The sequence below is a fragment of the Pyxicephalus adspersus genome, chromosome 6, assembly GCF_032062135.1.
Source record: "Pyxicephalus adspersus chromosome 6, UCB_Pads_2.0, whole genome shotgun sequence".
NCBI lineage: Eukaryota > Metazoa > Chordata > Amphibia > Anura > Pyxicephalidae > Pyxicephalus > Pyxicephalus adspersus.
The window spans coordinates 75,987,298-76,003,166 of record NC_092863.1 but is presented as its reverse complement, the minus strand read 5'-3'; the positions used below and the strand labels follow the sequence as shown (position 1 = coordinate 76,003,166).

General features: G+C 37.3%; 2 protein-coding genes across 4 annotated transcripts in view; both read left to right on the top strand.

Moving 5' to 3' along the window:
- CCDC125 (coiled-coil domain containing 125) overlaps positions 1 to 12,055 on the top strand; it is a gene marked incomplete in the record, with an annotated part of 22,783 nt that extends 10,728 nt beyond the window's left edge. Inside the window, 7 exon segments of the mRNA XM_072416223.1 lie at positions 3,016 to 3,101; positions 3,697 to 3,779; positions 4,872 to 4,987; positions 7,201 to 7,302; positions 8,217 to 8,394; positions 9,325 to 9,458; positions 11,278 to 12,055. Coding sequence (XP_072272324.1) covers positions 3,016 to 3,101; positions 3,697 to 3,779; positions 4,872 to 4,987; positions 7,201 to 7,302; positions 8,217 to 8,394; positions 9,325 to 9,458; positions 11,278 to 11,637 — 1,059 coding nt within the window.
- A 2,901-nt stretch (positions 12,056 to 14,956) lies between these two features.
- ZFYVE16 (zinc finger FYVE-type containing 16) overlaps positions 14,957 to 15,869 on the top strand; it is a 33,915-nt gene continuing 33,002 nt past the window's right edge. The window contains exon 1 of one of the 3 annotated variants that reach the window (XM_072416220.1): positions 14,957 to 15,071. The gene's annotated coding sequence lies outside the window, so the exon portion shown is untranslated. The remainder of the gene's footprint in view (positions 15,072 to 15,869) is intronic. The other 2 variants (XM_072416222.1, XM_072416221.1) reach the window with 2 other exon arrangements.

Below are 15,869 nucleotides of genomic sequence, written 5' to 3'. Positions count from 1 at the left end.
GCGGAGTCAGCTTCTACAGATGTCCCAGTTTGTCCTTTGCTGTAAAGATTTTTTTTTCTACATGTAGCATTTGCTTTCTTTTTCTGGCAAAAAAATTCCCTCATGGTTTCCTTCCAATAATATTAGAAACCTGTCTCATTTACTTGCCAAATTTATTATTTGGTGACTGGCTCATAGATATTCTCACTTTGTATTTTTTTGAAAGGGAAATTGGTGCTGGTATACTCTTTTGTTACCTGTAATATGTAATTAATGAGTTTTCTTGCATCTAAGAAACATGTCTCTCTTTAACAGCCAGGTAAAGCCAATTTGGCTTAGATAAAATGAACTGGTTGTTACACCTGACTGCCTGGGAATATTTCTCTTGCTTTCTTTACATGCATATATTAATTAAACTGAAGCTGAACTCACCAATTTTAACAGTTTATTAAAACAGTTACATTTAAGGCTTCTCAAGCTTTTAATCCTTTAAATGGCTGGTGTAATAGCTGTTCACATATCCAGCAATATGCCACTTGCAAATCTCAATAGAGTTAGAATGGCCCCTTTTTTGGTTGTAAAGATGTAGCTGAACACTAAACCAGCCTATTCTGTATAAGTACTACTTTATCCCACTGTGGGAGCCTTTGTTTCAGATTCTTAGGCTATGTACACACGTGCAATAATTGTCATTGGAAAGGATCTTTAATAATCCTTTCCACCGACTTATGACTGCACACAGTGTGTTGTGCTGTACATGCAGCACCGTTCTGCTCTACGGAGCGGGGAGGGGAAGAACGACGAACGACGAAGCGCCCCAGCGCTCTCTCCCTTCACTTGCATTATGAACGTTAGTCGTCCGTGGATCCGCCAGGATGGTTGTTTGGACGATGGACGGCGAGCGCGGTACACAAGCCAGATTCTCGTCCGATATCTGCCCTGAGCCGATTATCGGACGAGAACACTTGCGCTTGTGTACCTAGCCCTACTCTTGTGCCCTCAGCTCAGAGCTGAACTATACTGGTGCCAAGCTGAAAACTGTCAACGTTTGTGATCCCATGTGGTACTGTGTGCTGCAAAGTGTATTTCAATATTGTGCTTAGTTCGTAAAATAAACACTAATAAACTCTAATAGTTTTTCTTAAATGCTGGCATCTATGCTTATACTAAACATGTACATATTTCCAATCATTCTACAATAACCATAGGTTAAATTGACTTCAAAGGACTAAAATAAAAAAATCATGTCCTATCAGCTTTTAAATAACATTTCCTCTTCATTCAGTCTTAAATGTTTCCATCTAAAAGTAGAGAACAGCCTAATTTTGTTGCACAAAAAAGCCATCAAAATCTCTAAGTGCACACTCTTCAGGGATTATGCATAAATGCATTTACTGTTTGTATTTAAAAGTAGTTTTATGACCCAGGCACACAACTGCCCATTTCTACAGCCCTGCTCAAAACTGCAAATGAAAGCTAGATGTTGCTTTATAGTAAAACATGAAAGCATAGTTAAGGCCAATTCTTACTGTCAAACATACATCATGCTTGAACTTTTGTTCAAGTCTTCTTTTGTAGTAAGATATGCTTTTCTATTCATTGCCGCCCAACAACTGTATGGCACTTAATGTTTGCTGATAAATGATAGTGATATCTAAAAATACCCTGCACTTATGATTACACCCTCTTAGGCAGTGAAAAAGAAATTGATCAACTTGTTTTAAATTCTGTATGCACAATAGGGGATAATCATGTTAGGGTCTTGTTGTTATTACTGAAATTATCCGATATTTCATATAACCTGCTTCCATATTTTAGACAACAATATTGTTAACAACCGGTTAGCACATAAACTGCCTGGGCAAAAAACAGTCACACACTCTAATATTACGTTTGAGCACTTTTAGCTCCAATTACGGCACTGTGGTATCGCTTGGGAATCCTATGCAATGCCACAACATTTATTTGTTGCATGGATATCTGTCAATATTTGATGGAAAGTCAGACAACTGTGTAAAGTCTTCTACAGCAAAGATTTTCCATGGGTTTAAAGTCTGGACTGTAGATTGTGTGGGCAATCCATGTGTGATGATGTCCCATGCTCCCTGAACCAATCTTTCACAATTTGAGCCTGATAAATCCTGGCATTGCCATCTTGAAATACATCCATGGCAAATCGGGGAATAAAAAATCTTTTGATGGAAAAACCTGGTCATTCAGTATATGCAATAGTATATTAAGGTAGCGACTGACTTCATTTTATGGACATATAGATTTATTAAAGCTCTGCAAGACTGGAGAGAATACACTTTCGTCAGTGAAGTTGGGTGATCCAGCAAACCTGGAATGGATCTGGTCCAGGATTCAAAACATTTACTAGCAAATAGCAAATGACTTTGAAGAAATTCATTTCGGGTATGCTGGATCACTCAGCTTCACTGATGAAAGTGTATCTTCTCCAGTCTTGGAGAGCTTTATTGAATCAGGCCAATAATGTTTCTGAATCTAGACCTGACCCACTGAAGGCAGTTATACTTCTACTACTATATTTTTGTCCTCGAGATCATTGATATCAGCACTCAAAAAAATATTTTTTTCACCAGAAAAGGGAGCCCTTTTTTACCTCACATTAAAGAGATTTAGTCTACTTTCTTTTACGTCTTATGTCTTTAGGACAGGAACTCAAGAAAAATCTGTTAACTAAGATGCAGATGAATAGGTTTTAACCCTTCTATTTTCAATCCGTAGGGAAATAGACGTTGGTTATAACGAGGCTATAATGTCTGATTCTTCATCTTCTTCTACAGAATGTCAGCTCCCACCAATTTAGTTTTAGTGTTGCATTTAGTCTTGCATTAAAAAGTATGTAAAACTTTTACATATAACTTCAGGCCGGCATACAGGTTTCATATTGGGCTTATCAACCCAGAAAACAAACAACCGTTTGAACTGTGATATTTCACACTGCCTTATTGTTAGGTATCATGCTGACATTGTTAATCTGTACTAACAGGTATGTGTTGTATGTATTTGCAGGAGATAAATGTGCTGCAATGGGAAATTGAGTTTGATCAGGTGAGGTTGAAGAACTTGGAGGAGTCATGGAAGGAGAAATATGAACGGTAGGTCTGATTTTTATCTTGCTTAATGGTTATGCATAGGAACAATAAAAATCATAAATGTATTAGATTCCATTATTAAAATTAGATGAATGTACTGTAAGCTAAGACTTTTTTTTTATATAGAGTTCAAAGGTTCTGCCACTTCAATCCATGTTTTTTTCTGTTTATAATAAAATTTAAAATGGCATCTACCCTGTAAATTTTTATTTATAGAGAAAGAGAATGGCTAATAAATACATACGAAAGTCACCGGCCCTACAGGGCTACAAGGGGAACCTGTCATTTTTATTTCTAAATTCAAAACAAAAATAGATCTCTCTTGTCAAATGTGTGCAGAAGCATGCCAATTCCAATGGAGCATATGTATTCATCAATGCATTAACAGACTTAACTATAGGGTACATTTTATTGTAGCATACAAAATATATTAAACTCCTCCTAAAGAAATAAAAAAAGGGTTTGATCTTTTGACCTGCCATTCATGAACATTACTATTTGAAGGTCTCTTATTTCAACAATAAGCTATTACAGTTGTAAAGAGAACTCCACATATTTCTTCGAAAATAACATAATCTGGTTTGATCTCTTCTTTCAGCATACAATGTGAAAACACTGCACTGAAAGAAAGCCTAGAATTACAGACTAATGAAGTGAAAGCACTGAAAGCTGAAAACACAAGTAAGATTCTTGGCTATGCAATAGATAAAATCCATATTTTGTGATTGCTCCCCTTACACTGGACACTTAGAATGCACAATAAATATTGAAATTTGCATTCCATCATTCTTCTTTATCCAGCATGAAGCTGACAGAAGCTCAAGCCAGGAACCAGATTATCTTTAAAGTTACATTACCACAATAAAACATCATTGTATTAATTATTATTTACATTTTCCTGTACCTGGATGAAAGTACAACCAGTGGAGGAAATGTTGGCCTGAATCTGACACCCTGAAAGCATGACTAAACAAGTCAAAAACTTATTGGCTATAAGCAACATTATTATTATTATTATTATTATTATTATTATTAATAATAATAAACATAAACAGTGATTGGTCCAAAAGAATTATAAATGCATCAGAAAAAGTTGTTGACCTTGGCAAGTTCATTTAAGTGCAAATAAAGACTCAAAGCTGATATCTGGTGTAGTGATTGCCAACAGCCCTATTTCCATTGGGAGTTTTTTTTTAAATCATTTTTATTAAAGTTTTTGCACATTTTACATACAAAACATATAACTCAACATATACAAACAATATACTACAACATTCAAAACATATTATAAAACAAAATCCATTGGAAGTTTAAAAAACAACAACACACAGTCCCAATACTTTTGTGGCAGCTGTGTAATTCTGATCATATTTAATATATTCTGTTCACAGTGAGCATAATTCTGAGGGAGAGAGCCTATGCTGTTGGCACTTCCCCAAATGTAAAAGCAAAACTGAATTGAATTTATTGTTCCACTGGTTAGTTTTATTAGGACCTCTCTCTTGATACCAAATCTATGGCACACCATGGCTTCTGCATGGACCACATTGTAATGGATGGGCCTGCTGGGAATTGCATTGACTAGTGTGTATAAGGACTGGCAAACAGTAAATATCTGACACTTTTCTGTTGTGCTGCATCTTTTAATGGTTGGAGGTGATAGGCTATTCTGGTGAGTAACTTTTTCCATCCATGCCATGCTTTCCTTAAGAACTAGCCTAAATCTGTCTTTGTTATGCATTGTATTTACCTATTGTTCTCTCTTCTCTCCAGTTATAAGTCAGCAGTGTCAGGAGCTGCTTGCAATGCTCGATGTGAAACAGCAGAAAATGTTCCAGGATAATTTGTCTCTAGATAAAAGTAGTCTGACCGAGGTCACTGCACTTGAAGTAAGTCTTCTGGCATGACTACCTGGAAATGACTATAGTCTTTGTAGTGATCGATCTTGACACAACTTCCCCATACCTTCGTATGTCTAAATCACCATTTCCTTGTAAGAACAGAAAACATTTGATCAAGAAAGGCACGGAGCGAATTGTTCTTTCCTTCAGTAAAAAAACATTTTTTAGTTTTTCATAGTGGGGAAGAATTAGAATCTGCATTTGATGTTTTTTCTGTCCTGATCAGTGAGATTTCCTCGCCTCTACTCCGCACACATCACTGGAATTGAGACAAAATCTCTCAAAATGAAAAAAAAACCTTCTTTGACAGTTTTCACATGGGAGATATCCCCTCACTTCCTATACAAGTGACAATTAAGAATTAGTTTATTTGCGGTGTCAAGTGACACCCATTGTCTGGAAACAGTCCAATCTCTATGAAATGAATGCAAAATAAAAATACCTCCCACTGAACCCATGACAGGAATTCTAAATTACCCTCAATTTCCATGGATTAATTTGTAACTTTTTCTTGTTTCCTGGTCCCTATTCAAGACATGACTTGAAGACACATAAAGGTATAAGAGATTCTACTTGCATGAACCTATTTCAGGCTTTCATTTAAAGTGTCTCTAAACTCAAAAATCAAATGCAGATCACCAGTCCCTAGATGTGGTGGCTGCATTTTTTTCAGGTTTTTTTTCTTTTGTTCACCAGGTAAACATGTTTCTTGTCCTAGGCCAACAATGCCTACTTACTGTATTGTAATTATAGTAAAGCAGCTTTTTTTATTCTAGGAAGAAAGTATGTTGGGTCCACAAAATCTATTCTCTGCTCTAAGAGACAAGCTTACAGTAGTTGTGCTTTTCAATTGTTATTTTCAACATTAAAATTTAAAGCAGAGAACAATGTATTTATTTAATACATTGTATAAGTCTGGGGAATAGACCCTATTCAGTACATCTCTGCAGTACATTCACATTCCCCCCATCTTTTTAAAATTACAGAAAGTGGAAAAAATATTTTGGATTTTTCAGAAATCCAGGGAACTTCTCACTTTTTGTTTAGGCTGCCTGTGCTGCACAAAAAATCGGTCAATATTATCAGCACTGCCCATGTTCTCTTAAAATTGACTGCATAACATTTTATTGTTGTATTACAAAAATAAGGAAACTGGTAGGTAATCTGCAGTCTGAAGAAATCAGGCCAGCGGTCGCCAACCTTTCAGACTTCACCGACCACTAAATTCATAATTTTAAACCCGCATATCATTAATATGAATTTAAAAACCTTTTTCATTTGTAAAATTATGATATTCCTAATGGTGTCTAACAAGGACTGTGGAGGCTCTGATTGATCAGCTCACGGTTAAGTAATAAGATAATATTACTATTGTTACTATTATCATTTGTTGCATCATATTTGGTATTACTAAAGAAATGCAAAATATTTGTTTGCTTTTTCTCACTCATTTTGAGTTTATTTCATTCGAATCTAAGACCAAACAAGAAATGATAGTTATTAAACTCAAACTATTTGTTGCCAATAAATTTAACAGTTAAAGAAAATACACAGTTAAGGTCATGCTTACCTAAAATAGCATCTGAGAAATAAGCAAATAAAATAAAACAATCGGATGAGAATCAGTATTTGCGGTGCAGGGTGACTGTTGTAATGGTGGAAACAATACTGAAGCGTACAGCTTGGCATTGGTTGCCTCATACAACTTAAGACTACACCGATCACAATTTAGGACTACACTGATGTCACGCTGCGCTTCCCTGTTTTTCTGTCTCTAGTACAGTTCATGAATTTAGTGCACTATAAAGGTGAAAATTGTCATATAGATGACAAGAATTTATTAGAATATTTTTTTTTTTTAATAAAATATAAAATTTGCAAATAACGTCCAAATTTTTCTGTGGACCACCAAAATTTTCTTGCGGACCACCACAACTTAAACTGTCACACTGTATTATTGGCAGGTCAACTGAAATTACTTATATTATTTTATATATATTACTTATATTTTTTGTGTATCTGCCTTGTCACCTCAGGTGCTGAGACCTCATTTATTAAGTCTATGTTCTTGAAGCAGTAGGTTGGTATGTAATAAATATGTTACTGTATTTTATGTAGTAGGCATGTTCAACCATACTCTGAATTTATATTAGTAAAAAATATTTCTGAGACTATTAAATTAAGTTGCACATGTTTTATAGCTGGCTGTGCTTGGTGCTTGTACATGTGCTGGAGGAGAACCCTGCTCATGCGCAAAGATGTCAGCAGCGACGCGCAAACAGCTGCTTCAGCTCCGTCAGGAAGTAAGTTCCAAAGTTGAATATTAATATAATGTATCTAAGTGTTTTTATTTAAAATAGACTTTAATGCAAGCCATGTATTTTTCTAAAGATTAATATTTATATATGTTCCGCTTCATCAAACTCTACCCAGAAAACAATTTTTGACAGCTTTGAAAGAGCTGAGCAGGCAGTCTTACCCTGTAGATTTACAAATATTTTATTTTATCACAAACCTATTTGTGCCATACATTTGGTTCTGTTGTCTAAAGATTCAAACCCCCTAGAAATGCTGTTTGCATCTAATCAGCTCTGCTGATAATCACAGGTAAGTAAACTAGGGAATCTCTCTGGTTTTTATTCTTTATTCTACCCCAGGCCAGCCATCAGCCATTGCTTTCATGTTTCCATTTATATATTCCCATTGACAGAAGTCCAACAGAATGGCATTTCTGTGCCTGAATCCAAAAGGTGAATAATCAAACAAAAATATGAGCCCTGTAAAAGCCCAGATAAAAAGTTGAACTCCACATAAGACTGAAAAAAATGTCAGTTGCATGCAATTTGTTTCACTGTTATGATCAGGGAAATGTTATACACTGGGAGCAAGAATTTCAAATGAAGAACCTGTACACATTTTAAAAATTAGGTATTTAAGTGTTTCCCAATGAATTTAGTATAAGGCAGCAAAATTGGTAATCTATACTATTTATGGCATTAGTTATCTAGTTCTTCGGAAAAAGCTTTTGTCACAGTTAGTAAACTTACTTTCACTTCCTTTAAATGGCAAACATCCCATCTAATGTCAGAGCTTGCTGTGACAACCAACTAGCACAGAAGAAGATGTGTTAGCAAATTGAGAATGGATGATGTTGGAGTTTTTCTATGAACTATATCAATATATTTGCCTTATCCTAATTAAAACACTGGTTTTACAGTATGAATTGGAGAAGAAGAGTAAAGAAGAAGCCTTTATTATGGCTGATGCATTTCGTATTGCCTTTGAGCAACAGTTGAAACGTAGGAATAATGAAAATCTACCTCTGAGTGACCTAGAGAAGCTCTGTAAGAAAGGGAACAAGAAAATTAAAAGCTGGAGGCGCCTTAAGGAAGATGGTAATACCAGTATTGTTCAGGACACCATGCATAGTATATCAACTGTATTATATTTTATCATGTGTAGCATTTCTGCTATTGGGATAGATGTAGAATGTTTTGTAAACATTATTTATTTGTAAGGTTAAGAATATTACAAGGAGAAAAAAGTGATAATCATGCAACCAAATACAATTTATTAAACAATTATTGATGACAAGTACTATATAAACAATCAGACAACACAATTCTATAAATCACTTACTCTGAAAATAATTGGAAACAAGCAGAACATCAGTCTACGACACATTTCAACACGTGGCAGGGTCCTTACTGTCACTTGCGGCTATTCAGGACAGTGTCTGCTTATCACAAATTTTAGGGTAATTCATATAATTTACAGCTGGGCAGGGTAGTCCCCTCTTGACTGCACATCCAGACAGGTTCTTCTGATGGACTGATATGAAAATCCTAGTGCAACAATACTGCAGCAGAATCAGATGTTAAGTTGTCTGTTCATACTGCAGATTCAACTCCAAACAGGGTAGAAATAACATAATGGGGATATATATTTAACCTGAACAAGTTCTCTTACATGTATCGGTATCTAAAGGATTGTTTTTGTTGGTCATGTATTGGTTTCTGAATTTCTAAATGTATGCATAATTATTGTGGGCAGCAGGGTGGCTCAGAAGTAAGTGCTCTGACCCTTGCAGTGCTAGGTCCCAGGTTCTAATCTCGGTCACAACACTATCTGCATGAAGTTTGCAGGTTGTCCTTTTGTCTTCGTGGGTTAGACTGTATTAAAGACATATGACTATGGTAGGGACATTAGATTGTGTGCTTCTTTGACAGATAGTAGTGATATGACTGTGGACTTTGTACAGCGTTGCCTAATATGATGGCGCTATATAAATATTGTGTAATAGTAATAATTATTTTGTCTTTTAGGACATGTATTGGAAAAAGATAAGAACGTTACTTTGGGCCAAAAATTTAAAAGTATGCTGATCTCTTCCATTGACAATACACATTTAGATGCAGCAAATGACCCCCAAGAGGTCCTCACAGTGTTAGTTGACCTGGTGAGAGCATTAAAACTTGTTTGTGGGTGTATGTGTGTGTGTGTGTGTGTGTGTGTATATATATATATATATATATATATATATATATATATATATATATATATATATATATATGTATTTGTGTGTGTTTATTTATATAATTTAGCAAGTATTTATGGTCCCTAATTTATTACGTATCTATGGTCCTAGTGTACTAGTACTGGGCCAGTTTCAGGAGATAGGACAAACTGGACAATTGCCCAGAGACAGAGCGAGAGTGGCAGGGATGCAATGAGCTTGAAATATGGTGCATTTAGGGTCATCAGTTCATCGTTTCCCAGGGCCCCATTTAGCCAAAAACATGCCTGTTGTAAAATATACACTCACTGACTCAAAGTAAACATCCAGAATAATAAAGATTGTCAGGTTCCAAATTAATCTGTAATCACCCGTTTATCCTGTGACACTCCCTGAAGCTATGTTGGTAACTAAAGCTGCCATAGAGGCATTTTTGGACATTGTCACCTGTTTGTACAAGTGCCATTGTTCCATCTGAATACTCAAACTGCAGTCTGTCATTGTAAAACAATGCAGAGAATAGTTGGCCACAGATGTCCAGATATCTGCTGAGTGTGTACATTGTACAAAAGCACATAAAATATAAGGCGACAGCTGATGACTTTCAGGTCTTATTCCCAGGGTGGTTTTGGAAAATACTCACAGTAGCCATTTAGTCTTGTTAGATATTTCTTTAGCTAGCTGTATGTGTAGGATTTTTAGGATTGGAGTCTTTTGTTTCGTACCATCAGTGCTGTTTATACATTTCCACACATGCTAGTATGCTTTTCCTTTTTTTGGATACAATATTATTTTATTATAAACAATGGCAGGATGATGGTCCTTTATGTGGTTTTGGATGAATTGCCTGGCTTCCTACATCGAAGTGGTTAGAATCAGATGGAGGAATTTATAAAGGGAAATGTATTTAGGAAACAACAATAGTGTATAATGAACAATAGCAGGATGAGGGTCCTTCTGTGGTTTTGGAGAAATAAAATGTTTAACATCTTGCTCTGTAATATACAGCTCAGGTGAAATCCTACATGGTTCAACAGTAGCGTCCAGAATTTAGGTGAAGCCTCATTAAAGCACTTAAAGTCAAATCTAAATGGGCTAATCACTCTCTTTAGGGAAATAAACACAAGCTTTCACTTTCATTCTGCACATTATTTACCTTGTATGTGCAAATATGCAGTTAACACTGTTCAAAAAAAAAAAGTTTTGCTTTAAGGTGACCCTGTCAGAATTTCTAAAACTTGAAAACTGCTGAACACCACTGTGCTCAAGAGAGGGGGAAGCTTTTTGAAATTCTTCTTCTGCATTTGGCACCTCAGGACTTTAAAATGCAAGACGTCCCCACTCCCTCATCCCTAGCCGACCTCAAAAATAGTACAACATTCAGTAATGACCTGAAGGTTGGTGGAAGAAACCACAGAATGCATTGGAGTAAAAGTAGCATGTTTTTGTCACATCCAGAAGCTTCTTTCTTTAGCACAGGGAAACGTTTAGGTACCATCAGCAGCTGCTGGTTCCAGATTTTAAAAATCCTGGTAGGGCTTTTTAAGAAGACATGTTCAAGTAAAATGTAAAGTGATTTTTTCTTATTGTCTCATTAAGAATGGCATATTATTAGAAAGTAGGGATGATGTTTTCCACCATCAAATCCTAGCAATCCGTTTTTTAGTGGGGGTTAGAATTTATAAATTTCATTCTATTGCCTTCTACCTGCAGCACATCAGTCACATTCTAAATCTTGTCTCAATTTCGATTGGGTTTGCAGCTCAATGATAAGGAAGAAGCTTTAGCTCATCAAAGGAAGGTGAGCTACATGCTTGCACGGACTATAGAAGACAAAGTTGGATCTTCAGGCAACCATGAGAGAAGTTATTCTCGGAAAGAGACTGCTGCTATTGGTGACCACCACAAAGGCTGTGACACAAAACAGAATGTTGTTCCTTGCCTGTGTGTAACAGATACCAGCTCAGAAGGAATCCACAGCACCAAACAAGACTCACTTAGAACCCTGGAAACCTCTTTTTCATTGTTATTAAAGGATGTTTATCCTGAACATAAACACAAAGATAGAAACTCATCAAACCAAGGGACACAGTCAGAAAAAAACGAACAGTCTCAAATGTAATGTTTTTGTAATATTGTTATGTAATTTTATTGATTTTTGGGCTAATGTAACATATAAACCTTTTCAAACATTGCCCAAAAAAGCCAAAGGAAAAGTTTACATTGACCTTGAAATGTCCAAAGTCTTCAGTTCCTGTGTAGAAGTTCAAACCTCTCCTTTCAACTACACAGCATTCCTTTCTTAATCCTAAATGGTGATTTATATAAATCCGTCTAGGCCCAGGGGGGGTGTAATTAGCCAGTATAAAAAGATTTTAATTTTCTTTTTTACCATGAACATTGTTTTAATACATTTGCTGTTTTTATCATCAGTTGTTACCACAAGTTTTTACTATTCTTTTGATAGAAATTAAACAGGTAAGGAAGCATACATTTACATTGACTGGCAATGACCTCAGTAAAGATGTATCTATTATTAACTTTGGGGTCTTTTTTATTTTTTTAATAATTACATATCAGTAAGTAGTAATGTGGAATCAAAATGCTAGAAGTGTTTTTGCAGACCTTCACCCTATAATGTAGCCAGTAGTCAAAGCCAACTTGTCACTAAAGCCAATTGTACTTCTGCAGCTACTTTCACAGACTGTTTACCACCAATAATTTATAGGTTTCCCTTGTCCTTTCGTAACAAATTTAAGCAAGGATCCCTTAAAGCGGAAGTAAACTAGTAAAAAATAAAACTAACTCACCTTTACTTTCGCAGATCTGTTGATCCTTCCAGGGGTTTCCTGGATCGAGTCCTGTACTGGCCTGGAATCTACTTTCGCCCCAGCATGCAGAAACCACTGGGTGCCACCATCTTCGTTCCTCTTCTTCCGCTCTCTGCCTAAGTCATCCGTCGTTTTTCCCCAATTAAAGAAAACACTCCTTCTGCGCATATCCGAGATCGAGGAGCAGCCAGAAGTCTCCTGGGATGTATGGCATATGTATACCAGGAGGCTTTTAGCTCCCATTCTGTCTTTATCACTGTGGCGGGGCTTTACTATGTCTCTTTTACACAAGGGTTTATACAATATTTACAGGATTTTTTGCTAGGGTAAGCTATAAAATAGGTTATGGTGACCTCAAATATGTTTTTTTATTAATCTGAAGGACTGATTTTTTTTTTTATTATTCTATTTTAATTTTGCTTAGTAATAATATGGTACAGGATACATGTGATTAGGATTGATAAGCAAATTGCCAACTAGCTTTATTTTTTTGTTACATTTTGGATAGAAGGTTTACCACCGCAGTTTGGTTTCTATTTTGGGATATGTTCTCATTGAGTAGTATTCCCACCATGTCCTATCTCAGTGACACCAGAACAACAGAATGTTGTCTTCAGTGAAAGCAGAGACCCCACTGTCTGACAAAGGTTTCAGTCCTTCCACGTTCTACAAATTGGCTTTTTTGCGGTCTTCACGACTCTTTGGGAAATTCTTCTTGTTTTCATCCCTGGGCCACAACAGAAAACTCTGCTCAATCAAAAAGAACAAAAAAGTGTATTAACCTGGTGTGCTTCCAACCTTTTCCAATTTTAACCAAAAAAAAAAAAAAAATTTGCCTTCTACCTAATAATGCATTGGTATAACAAAGTTTGAACTGTCCAGCACTTACTGCCGGCAATTGACCAGATAGCACCAACAGATAGTATTGTTTACTGAACCAAATAGTAAACCAAAAATAGGGAAAACCGCTTCAGAGGTTACACATTCAAGCAAAAGTTGGCAATGGGAGCTCTCATCATACAAGTGAACAGAGGCAACCAGTGTTGACCTCATTTTGGCCAGCTGCCTAGCTTTTTTTTTTCTTCCTTTTTCCAGTCTTCAGCCTGGATAACATACCAGGCATGTGGGAATTCATTCAGGCCTGGCAACCACAGGGAAAGCCAAGTTATGCTAGATCAAGGGTGTCCAAACTTTCTGCAAGGAGGGCCAGATTTGGTGAGGTGAAAATGTGTGGGGGCCGACCATTCAGCATGTACTCAGGGTTACTGTGAGCGTGGTCTGCACGGGTCTTGCACACGCCCACCAGGGTGACATGAGGGATTCCCTGTGCACAGAGTCCGGTGTCAGTGCGGCTCCATGCAGAGCACGTTCTTGGAATCAAAGTGGGCGTGGTCCGGGCGGGCCCCACACAGCACACGCCCACTATAATGATGTAGGGGATTCCCTGTGCCAACATGGGGACTCCCATCCTGCGGAATGGCGAGCCAATAATTGCAAGGCAGTTGATCAACTCTAATGAAATATAAAATAGTTTTTTTGTATATTTATGTGTGTATTTTATACTGTGGTCAACAGTGCTGGCAGGCCTCATATTATTGATTTTTATGACAGAGGCTGCTGGCCGGTGGAAATCTGAACAGGGGCTGCAATTGGCCCCTGGGCTGGACTTTGGACATGCCTGTGCTAGATACAACAACAACCAAGGCTGGGGTGCTCATGCACAGATCTTTGAGATGCTAAAAGGGGCCGGGCACGTAAGAATGCTGATTGCAGAATGGACATCACCTCTCCCTTTCTGCAATAAAGCCTTGGCTGGTCGCAAATTTTTAAAGTGGAACTGTAGTTAAATAAAATAATCCCACTTACCTTTACTTCCACAGAGCCTTATATCCCTCCAAAGCTGTCCGTGAATAGTCCTTTGCCTCCGGGCATGGCGGAAGCGGCGGGCGCCACCATCTTCTTTTGGCTACGTCACCTGATCTTGCACTGCGCAGAGGCATGATTGGGTAATATATACTGCTGTAAATTTAAAAAAATCAATCCCACTGTGCATACGTCAGATCGACACCCCCTTTTTTTGCGGTGGCAGTAAACACTAAAGGGAAAGGGCTTAGCTTTTTTTTTTTTTTTTTTTTAAAGCAATTAAAGGAAAAAAACAAAAAATTTTTTTTACTTTTTATAGTGTTACCTACCCTTTTATATAAAGTACAAATTGTGGTGATAAGTCAGTGTAGATTTAGTTTCTCTTTAAAGCAAAAGTAAACTTAGTTTGGGTAAAAGTTGTTTGAAAACCTTTTTAAATACAACTCAAATTATTGTATGAAAACTTCAGTGAAATGTAAACACCTTTGCCCTTCTATACAGCTCATTTAAATCAGACCAAAAAAATGGAGATTTCATTAGTAGAAAGTAATTTAATTCCAAAATAAAGAGTTAAAGAATTGACTGAATTATTTCATTTTAAGCCTCAATTTTCATGACAGCAGCACCTTAGTGGCGACATACTTTTATTTTTTGCCCACAACAAACATGGCGCCCAGCGGCTTCACAACCGGCCGCGTGACACTTCTCCGGGTCACTTGAGCGTAACAGAACGCCCAGCCTGTCATGTGACTATCGTTTTGACTGGCACGTGACGAGGAGGAGTCACGTGACGTCAGAGGTGAAAGGACCCTGAGAGAGGCGCAGGGAGGAAAACCTAGGATGATCCCGGGGTAAGGCAGAGGTGAGAGGGGCGCCGGGTGTATGAGACAAACATCACTGTGCTGGGTGACCAGGCAGCTTGGTACAGGCCGAGCTGCACTCCTGTGCCTGGCTATGTACAATGACCTTCTGCGCAGTACAAATCACCTCATAAATCACCTGCAGCAATAGAATCATAAAAAACACCTCAAACTATAGGGAGCCCCAATTGGGGGGGGATGGGGAGCTGCTGCTGCATGGCTTTGTCACGTATGCCATGGCACTGCACTCTGCAGTGACATCAGTGCCATGGTATCAGTGTTCTGTAAAACTATTTCTTGTCACTTCCACCTCTCAGGAATGGGAAGGATAGCTGTACATTCTTCTTTATTGTCCCCAACTTTACAAATAGAGAGCCTGGTGGGACTTTATTTCCTTTCAGTATTGTTTTGATTTGTAATGTGCCTCTAAATATGAGAGCTAATTTATCATTTCCCTAGAACAACCCCTCTTTCCTTCATATCCTAGCATTTATCTCTTGTCCGTGATGACCCAGCTCCCTCGCCCTTCTTTTAAGTAAACATAGCTGCCGGGTGAGGTGCGATAAAGCAATGTTTCTCAATCAGGGATTGCTGGGGGTTCCTTGTGCAATGAGCATAATAACATTTCTCTGATATCCTCCATAAAATTATTTCATTACTTCTTAATCCTTTCAGTAGATTTATTGATTTTCCCAATTACCAGGGTGGCAGCGCTGAATGTTCTGCAGTAAAATCACACAGCGTTGTCACCCTTTGGTCAGATCCTCAAGTGACAAATAAATTAGCCCAATTATTTATAA